Below are 9,846 nucleotides of genomic sequence, written 5' to 3'. Positions count from 1 at the left end.
GGGAGGATGCCCCTCCCTAGGGCCAGCTCCTCCGCTGACCCCAGTAGGCACCCCCGTCCTCTGGTACCCACCAAGGCAAGGGAGCCCAGGCCCATCCAGACCGGGGCCTACGGCAGCAGCACCGCCAAGCCCCACAGGACCCGGGGAAGCCCACCCTACCCCACCGCAGAGGAAACTGTACCCACCCCAACATTCAATCATCTCCCAGACTACACAAGACAACAGACACCCAGGTTAAGTTTATTCTCCACCTCTCCTATGTCTCTCCCACCCAAATAATGCTTTGTTACAAGGATTTAAAGAATGACTGGACTTACCAGTTCCTGCAGTTGCCATTGTGTGACCTTCATCCCTAAAAAGATTTTTAAAAAAGAATTATTAATAACATAATTAGCAAGTTTTAAAACAACAAAAGGGAACTTTTACTTATGTCAGTGTTCTGTGATGTGGACAACCTATGAAGCTATGTCCTCTGACTTTTCACTATTTTCACAGAATTTAAAACACATACAGACACACAACCATTCACAGATATAGTATGCACACACACATGCGTATAGTACACACATATAGTACTGTATGTGCACACAGATGGATGTAGTTAGTCAAGTTCAGTGTCAGCTGACAAGCCAAATGAAAACCAGTGTTTCACAGACTGCTCATTAAAATGTTCTGCAGCTACATTGGTTGAAATTCAGTTTTTTTTAACATAAGAGTGCTGTAATAAAGCTGTAAGCAAGGGAAATCGGGAGGAAACACCTTTTCACACTACTGTATCTGTAACTCTCTGAATTCACCAGAGAAAACATAAGGTGAAGAGTATGGGCTCAAATTGTGGTCATAAATATTTTGTTCTTGTAAATCAGGATATGTGTGTGTAAAAAGAATTTTGTGTGTATGTAAAAAAAGATTTGTGTGTGGACTTAGCCAAAAAATATGTGTGAAACTCTGCACTCAACTTTCAAGTTACAATTATGAATTTTGACCCTATTTTTCTTCCTTTCATCTGATTGGCCAATGTCATATCAATCACAAATTTAACTATCCAATCAGAGAACAGATGGGTTTGGCTATTGGAGGGGTGCTTTATGTAGCTTCAGGTCCTTGAAGGGAATAAATGCCCTTTTGCATGCCAGCTCAGCATTTTCCTTCATCACCAGGAAGGAAAACAGTCTGTGGTGGTCTCAGTTTGGTGATTTTTCTGTCACAGGTTTATGTGCTTAATGCGGGGACCTGCAGAGCCTTTTCAACAGCGCTGCGGACCTCTGGGGGGTGGGGGGAGGGGATACATGTTTTTATTTAACATTTGAAGAACCAGCAAAAAAAACAGAAACTCTTGTAGAGGACATAAAGTCAGAGATAGAAATGACAAGGAGCGGGTGCATCTAGTACAGGTAGAGCTGCTGCAAAACCCCACAGAGCTCAGCAGCCAGCGCAACACATTCTGGATCCTTGGCTTCTAGTTAGCATTAGCAGCACATCCTGCGTCTGATGTCAAAGGACTTTTATGCTGCGCACTGTGACTCACAGCCATGGTCCCGGGTCAGCCCTGACTTTGTGTTAAACTAATCATAAAGTAATAATGGTATTTCTAACCACTGATATACCACAACTTTATCCTTTCAACAGCTGCTGAAAGTTAGGAGATCTAGCATCTCTCGGATATTTATATAGAGATCCTCCAGCTTCAAACTGTATTACCCTTCAAGGACCTGCAGTTCAAAAAAAGCGCCCCTCCGACAGCCAAACCCATCTGTTCTCTGATTGACATGACATTGGCCAATCAGATGAAAGGAAGAAAAATAGGGTCAGAGTTTCACATGTATTTTTTGGCTACGTCCACACACAAATCTTTTTTACGCACACACAAATTCTTTTTAAACATATAAATCCTGATTTACAAGTACAAAATATTTATGACCACAATTTGAGCCCATAGAAGAGATGGCAACAAAGTTAGAGAGCAAGCAACTATCCAAAAGGAAGAATGAAAATGAGACTTACAGGAGACTTGCACACTTGCCCATCCTTGTAAGCAGCATGTAAGTGTGCAAGCTCCAGAGATGCCATAATGACAAATATGAAATGCCTGCATATACGGGTAAAGTTCAGGGGCAATGAAGATACAGTGTACTCAATTCTCAAATTAGAAGTTCTAGCAGTTCCTGAAAATAACAAATAAGAATATTAAATAAATCAAATGGAAATATTAGTACTAAAGTGGACACGAATTTTGGGTGTGCTAAATAGGAACCAATGAAGATGGACAGGCCGACGACTTCTTAAATTCAGTCTGACTTTTGATCTCTTTGCTCTAGGGGAGACTGGGAATAGTTGTAACATTTTTGACATTTCTGTCTGTAAATTGGAGCTCTTTAAGGTAGTGGATTCAAAATGTAATGCAAAGTATTTACATGTCTCGGCTATTAAATAGTGCAGCTATTTTCTCTGCAGCACAATTACTCATTGCATGGTATGGTCTCAAATACAAAGAGTGAAATGTTACAATTAACCCCATAGCCTGGGTTAGTTGTAACATATCATGGGGTGAAATGTAACACAATGAAATAAGGGTACTAACAAAACATTAACATGTAATCTTTTTTTTATTCAACACATGAATGCACTTTTGAAAGCACTTTGAATCACCTTGTTGTTGAATTGTGCTATACAAATAAACTTGCCTTGCCTTGCCTTTTGTGCCATTTATGGAATTTTCTGCAACTGAATATTTCATTAATTTTGGTTGGTCTTCCTTGAGTTTGGCCTCATTGGCTCAGTGGGCATTATAACCTACAACTCTTGCACCAATTTTGAACATAACAATGAAGCTGAAAAAGTGTAGTTGTTCACCAGCATCACAATTCCATTACTTTTTATCATGGCTTACCTTGGTGTGGTTTGCTAAGTGCTTCAGAAAGATGCAGAAATCTGTTTCTTGCACCCATCCTGATTTATTTCCACTACCAATACTTCCTACTGGTCCATCTCTGACACAGTGGTCTGCATAATGTATGTGTGGGAACACAAACAGTGGAGGAATTGTGTTGCCAATGGCATTAACCGCATATACAAAAGTGACCAGTGAACCTCTCTGCTGATATCATTGCCCCAGCTTGTTTACTATAAGTTAAAGTAATAGTGGGGTAAGTTGTAACATCTGCATTATTGTTACAACTAACCCAGACTGTTGCTGTTACAACTGACCCAGACTCCTATAGCCATGAACTAGCTAACATTACAGCCAACGGCTAAAACATTAGCACTAAAGACCTACACAGAGTATATCCCCATAGACATACAAATAACATAATTTAAGTTTAATGCGTTTAACTGCAAAGCAGATAATGCTATTAGAAATTCAAATAAAGTAAAAAAAAAAAAAAAAAACAACAACTTTCCACTGTGGTGCAGTAGTAATCTTGGAAACAAATATATGTCAGTCAAATATGCACGCAGACGTGCCCGAGTGGGTAAAACTACACCTCTACACCATTTCCGTGTCAAATCCGCATTTATCTGAACTCAAACTAAACCTGAAGTCATAAAGACGTCTTAAAATCAGGAGTTCAGTGAGATAGAGAAGCCTATTTCTGTCTCTTAGTTTAACAAAGCTGTTTGCAGCACATGCACAGTTTTATCAGCAAAAATGACTTGAACACAAACTCACCCGAGACTCTTCGGTCATGAGACTAATTTGTCCTCTTGTGCGGCCAATAATCAATTATTATTCAACTCAATCAATATGCACTGACTTCATCCAGCTTTTCGTCTATATTTCTTTTTCGTTTTGAAACGTTCAGCTTGATTTGATTTGAAAGTGGAATTTATTACTGCGCCACCAACACTAATGAAAGTGAAAGTATTCAACTGACCGGGGGTGCGTTCCAATTTGCTTCGGAAGGTTCCTACTGAGAGACGTGACGCGGAAGTACCTGCGCGGTGGCCACAGTAAGAGCTGTTCCAAACACTAAGGAAAGGAGCTTCAGTACTTCCTTTATTGCTTCCTGTAGCGTAGGATACAAGGGGACATCCTTTATGAAAAGGGATGAGAAAATGCTGTTCCATAATTCATTGCGATGGATCATCTGACTATTTATGAAAACCAGCGACATCAGTTGCCCAGATCATGTAAATGTTCATTGTAACTGCATTTTCTGTTTCACCCATAAGCTGCTGAACTCTGTGGAATAAAAACTTATTCTGCAGTGTGATATTTATTCTTATTGCTGAGTTGTTGTTGAAGCAGGCAAAACACTATATAAGCTCAAGATTGTAATCTATATTAACTATTAAAAAGTATATTTATTGTTCTGTATAATCAGTGTTCATTAGTAATGTCCTTTGCTTTAGGATTAATTTTTACTTCAGTCCAGATCAGCCGGAATAAGTGACGGCTGGAGGAAATTTTTACTGCAGTCACAGAAATCCTAAACAGGGAGAGAAAAGAGCTACACAGCAGGTAAATATAAGAAAATAAGACGTGTTTAATTTCATATGCCTTGGGAAAGATTTTTTATGTTATTATTATTTTTATTATTCCTTTATTTATTCAGGTAAAAATCTCATTGAGATTAAAAATCTTATTTCTAAGAGAGACTTGGCATCATGGCAGCAAAAGGCAAAAACACATGCACCACATAACAACATAACAAATAAAACAAATACAATATTCTGTAGATCTCGCAGATTTACTAAGTGAATCAGAATCAGAAAGGGTTTTATTGCCAAATTTTGAGCAGGTTTACAACATTAGGAAATTGCTGCGGTACTTAGTGTAAACATACTGTCAGACAACGCTTAAATAAACATAAAAATTAAAATTAAAAGTGCTAAGTAGATAGATATATACATGAGTGCAGGTGGTGATCAGTGCCAAACATGGATTGATGCAGTGAGCACAGCGTAGGGTCATGTGTTAGTGGTGGGAACAGTCATACGGTTGTTGTTCATGAGTCCAACAGCAGAGGGGAAGAAACTGTTCTTATGGCGAGAGGTTCTGGTGCGAAAGGACCGGAGCCTCCTGCCTGAGGGGAGCAGGTCAAACAGACTGTGTCCAGGGTGAGAAGGGTCAGTTGAGATCCGAGCTGCACGCCCGAGTGTCCTGGAGGTGTGCAGGTCCTACAGAGATGGGAGTCTGCAGCCAATCACCTTCTCAGCAGAGCGCACAACACGCTGCAGTCTCTGTTTGTCCCTGATAGTCGCTCCAGCGTACCACACGGTGATGGAGGAGGTGGGGATGGACTCGATGATTGCAGTGTAGAATTGCATCATCGTCCGTGTTGGCAGGTTGAATTTCTTCAGCTGACTCAGGAAGTACATCCTCTGCTGGGCTTTCTTAATGACGGAGGTGATGGTGGGCTCCCACTTCAGGTCCTGGGTGATGGTGGTACCCAGGAAGCGGAATGAGTCCACAGAGGTGATGAGGGTGTCAGTCAGGATGATGGGGTGGAGTGGGGCTGTGTGCTTCCTGAAGTCCACAATAATCTCCACTGTCTTCTGGGCATTCAGCACCAGGACACCAGACGTTCAACCTCCCTCCTGTAGGCAGACTCATCCCCGTCCGAGATGAGTCCAATAACGGTGGTGTCATCTGCAAACTTGATTAGCTTGACAGACTGGTGGGTGGAGGTGCAGCAGTTGGTGTACAGGGAGAAGAGCAGAGGAGAAAGAACACAGCCCCGAGGGGAGCCGGTGCTGATGGTCCGAGACATTCTTTCCCAGCCCCACATGCTGATTCCTGTCCGTCAGGAAGTCAGTGATCCACCGGCAGATGGGATCAGGCACATTCATCTGGGAAAGCTAGCCTTGGAGATGGTCTGGAAGGATGGTGTTGAAGGCAGAGCTGAAGTCCACAAACATGATCCTGGCGTAGGTTCCTAGGGAGTCCAGATGCTGCAGGATGAAGTGCAGAGCCATGTTGATAGCGTCATCTACAGACCTGTTGGCTCTGTATGCAAACTGGAGGGGGTCCAGGAGGGGGGCCGTGAGGGTCTTGAGGTAGGAGAGAAACAGGCACTCAAATGACTTCATGACGACAGATGTCAGAGCCACATGTCTGTAGTCATTTAGTCCAGTGATCCTTGGTTTCTTGGGGACAAGGATTATGGTAGAGGACTTGAAGCAGACAGGCACATGACATGCCTGCAGCGAGGAGTTGAAAATGCCAGAGCTGCTGCACATCCACATCTGGCTGGATGTAAACAGTGGCCAAGATGAATGACGCAAACTCCTACGGAGAATAAAACGGTTTGCAGTGAATAAAAAGGTATTCCAGAGAGGAAGAGCAGTGCTGAGCAATCACTGTTACATCTGTGCACCAGCCACTATTAATGTAGAAGCAGACGCCTATCCTGTGGTCTAACCAGACAGGGGCGGATCTAGAAGGGTGGCATGGGGTGGCAAGTGCCACCCTAAAATGATCCCTTGCCACCCCAGTTTTGCATATGACAGTGTTGTTTTATTAAAATAAGATAGCATTAACAGTTTGAGCGTAGTTACAGTCAACAGTGAATATAAATGCTAAAACTAAATATATATTGCATAGTGCCCGCCCCCCTCCCCCTTCCACCATTAATAAATGGTTCAGCCCATAGCAGGACTGGCTTTTTTCTTGTTTTCAGTAGCAAGTAGTGATGGTAAATTTGATTCTTTTTACTGAATCGAGTTTTAATGAGTCACTCACCAAAGTGAATCGGACTTTTTGAGTCATTTGAGTCAGTTGACCAGAGAGTGCAAAAAATGTACATTTTCACTCAAACTTAATTTGTTTCTCTTTTCATGTAAATCCTACTGCTAAGATGAGTGATTCTAAAAGAAAAAAACTATTTTATAGAGCAACAAAATTTCTAAAGGGAACATTTATTTTGTTTCTTTTTATTTTATTAGTATTTTCCTTAAATGTGTCAAATATATATTTTCTCATCTAAATGTCCACTGACCTGTGGGCCAGGGGGCGGTAATGCGCCTTAACATTTGTTGCCAACCAAGAAGAAGAAGCTTTGAGCCAGGAGGGAGGGGGTGAGTGAGTCCTGAGTGATTCATTTGCTCTATGATCCATTTCGCATATGACTGTGAAAGGCATAAGAGGAAGTAGTTCCTTCCGATTTAGACAATCCGAATATAGTATAGTATATAGAATAGATAGAAGAATATAGTTTCTTTCCACTGTGTTCCTGTTAATGAAAAACGACAAATTTACCCCAAAGTACTAAAATATCGATATTTTAATATGAGAATCGATTCTAGAACATAAATTACTGGTATCGGAGGAATCGATATTTCAATATCGATCCGCACACCACTAGTGGAAATAGTTTGAGGAACGCCAGAGGAGAAGCCGTGTGCCTTCCACTATGGGCCAACTAATTGAATTATAGAAATTTTGGACTGCCTGCTCATCGCTTACCGAGTTGTTGGTGAGTAGAAAGCATCCTGAAAATAAAGCCTTTAATAACTCTGCTGGAAGCTGTCACCTCATCAGTTTGTTACCTGAACCAAGAGATGTTCACAAAGGTGATGCAGAAACATCAGCTCCATCATGAGTTCATGATGCTGTGTGAAAAAAAAACACGTTTAATTTTTGCCTTTCAGAACTCACCTTGAAAGATCGATCAGCAGAAATCCCAGGTGAGTGATGATGTCACTGATGTGTGCATCTGTAACCTGTTATAAAGTTACGTTGAAACCAAGCACACCATTGTTTTTCTTGTGACATTACCAATAAGTTTGATGTGTCACATGACCCTCTTCCTATTGAAAAAACAAAAGTTGTATCCAAGATGGCCGACTTCTAAATGGCCACCATGGTCACCACCCATCTTGAGGAGTTTGCCCCCTCACATATACTAATGTGCCACAAACAGGACTTTAATATCACCAACCATTCCCATGTTATTACGCTGTATCCATATAAATGGATCAGAGCTCAGCACCGACTCCTGTACATCAGAGGAGTCGGTGCTGAGCCTGACTCTGATGTCACTGAGCTCTACATGTGCAGTTTGTAGAGGCTGCTGTGTGGACTGGGATCAAACCTGTGCTGGTGTCCAAATGTGTGAGTAATGGTACGTTCCCTCTGGGGCACAGAGTCGTAGCACACAGAGAGCAGATGTAGAAATCAGTGATGTTCTCAGTCAAGCCTTCAGATTTCTCTGATCAGTCTTTGAGGTCACACTCTGGGTCACAGTCTAACAAATCAATCTGTCTGAAAGCTCAATAATGATGACATCATTGTTACTTCTGTGAAGCTGGACTCAGGACGTTTCCTGTTTGTGTTGATAAATGAAAGTCCTCCCAAACTCTGCTGTAACATGTAGTAAAGGTTGTTATTTCTCTGCTCTCACACACGATGTGTTGACATCTCCATCAGGAGAGAGAAGACATGAGAGCATGACATCACATTTGCGCTGTAACTGCAGCTTCATGCTGTGTTCACAGGTGCAGCTCCGAAGCCGTTTGTTGGGATCCTGAACATCAGCGAGGATGAGGCGCTGCTGAAGTGTGAGGTCAGAGGTGCTTCTCCAAAGCCTAAAGTAGAGTGGAGGGACAGCGATGGGAACATCCTTCCTGCTGAGGAGCCACAGGTGTCACACACAGGAGAGCGCTATGACATCACCCTCCTCACCACGGTGACCAGGACGAACAGCAGCCTCTTCCACTGTGTAGCCACGCAGGAGGAGATGGGCCATGTGACCCGTGATCAGATCGACGTGCGTTACTGTGGTAAGATCTTATTGTGTCGTTGTTTAGAGTGTGTTTAATGTTTGTGTGTATCCAGTGTGTGTGTGTGGCGTCCTGCTACAGTCCTGCATGAACTTTCATGTGTTTCAGAGAAAACGTCTGAGGTGAAGTCCTGCTGTGGAGTCGCTGTGTTCATAGGTTTGTGGTTTTCTGGAGTTGTGACTGTCGCTGCAGCTCTGGCTCCATTTGTAGCTGCAAAGTGCATCAGAAAACACAAGAAAGGTGAGTTAGAATAATGCATTTATTATTTATGATTTATTTCATATACCTGTAAGGTTAGACAGCCATACAACAGATGATTTGATCAGTGTCAAGTTCACATTCCTGACATTTTATGTTTGAATCTTTTGCTTTAAACAGGAAAACAGTGGTTTGTTTCCTAATAATTAAAAACTCATAAGTCAGAGTGTGCACACCAGGATTATTCTGATAGTTCAACATGGAGCTGTTCATCTTCACATAATGCCACCAAACTTTATCAGTTAATATTCAAGGTTCTGAGCATTAAATTATCATTTTAGTCTGACTACATGTTTTTGTACCACAGTTACCACAAACTGCTGCTTTTCTCCATCTGTGAGTAAAGCAGAGACATGATGTTATAATCTCATCCTTCATGTTCTCACTTTTTCTGTTTTTGCAGCTTCTCAGAGAAACCAGAGAGACCATCCTTCTAAGGAAGCTTGTAACGGTGACGCTGAGCTGCCACTTCACTCACAAACCGTTTAGTATTACAACTGTAGTGTGTCTTTAGGAGGAGGCATATTTCAGGGGTAATGGATTCGTATCTCTGAGGTCAACACTGCTCGCTGGCTCCCCCCTCCCCACTGCTGTCAGACTCTACAACAAAGACTTTAACTGATCAAACACACACATCCACAAATGTGCAATAACACTAAGTGCAATATTCCTTTCTGGCATCGTTGTATTTTTACTCAGTTGTATATAGCATTTGTATTCTATTTTTATCCTATTGTATATTTTATTCTACTGTATATAGTATTTTATTTTATTCTGTATAGTTGTGTACTGTATTTATTCTTATTGTATTCTAATTTTGCTTCATAACTTTTACACTGTCCACTTCCTGCTGTGACAAAACAA

At 41.7% G+C, this 9,846-nt stretch overlaps 1 protein-coding gene, 1 long non-coding RNA gene and 1 pseudogene across 5 annotated transcripts in view; 2 read left to right on the top strand and 1 right to left on the bottom strand.

Moving 5' to 3' along the window:
* The window catches only part of LOC146517784 (uncharacterized), a 23,772-nt gene extending 19,626 nt beyond the window's left edge, over nt 1-4,146 (bottom strand). Inside the window, exons 1-3 of one of the 4 annotated variants that reach the window (XM_085160389.1) lie at nt 3,671-3,869; nt 2,891-3,003; nt 318-352 (exon numbers count right to left, since the gene is read on the bottom strand). In XM_085160389.1, coding sequence (XP_085016515.1) covers nt 318-336 — 19 coding nt within the window. In that variant the 5' untranslated portion in view covers nt 337-352; nt 2,891-3,003; nt 3,671-3,869. The other 3 variants (XM_085160390.1, XM_085160387.1, XM_085160388.1) reach the window with 3 other exon arrangements.
* Nucleotides 1-9,846, top strand: part of LOC146517782 (uncharacterized) — a 16,191-nt gene extending 6,345 nt beyond the window's left edge. Inside the window, exons 2-4 of the long non-coding RNA XR_014874211.1 lie at nt 8,440-8,724; nt 8,833-8,964; nt 9,386-9,846. This is a non-coding gene — a long non-coding RNA (uncharacterized LOC146517782). The remainder of the gene's footprint in view (nt 1-8,439; nt 8,725-8,832; nt 8,965-9,385) is intronic.
* Nucleotides 4,987-6,518, top strand: LOC146517783 (uncharacterized; annotated as a pseudogene).

The sequence above is a fragment of the Neolamprologus multifasciatus genome, chromosome 5, assembly GCF_963576455.1.
Source record: "Neolamprologus multifasciatus chromosome 5, fNeoMul1.2, whole genome shotgun sequence".
Taxonomy (NCBI): domain Eukaryota; kingdom Metazoa; phylum Chordata; class Actinopteri; order Cichliformes; family Cichlidae; genus Neolamprologus; species Neolamprologus multifasciatus.
Note: the sequence above shows the minus strand (reverse complement) of the source record. Positions and strands in the feature narration are given on the sequence as shown.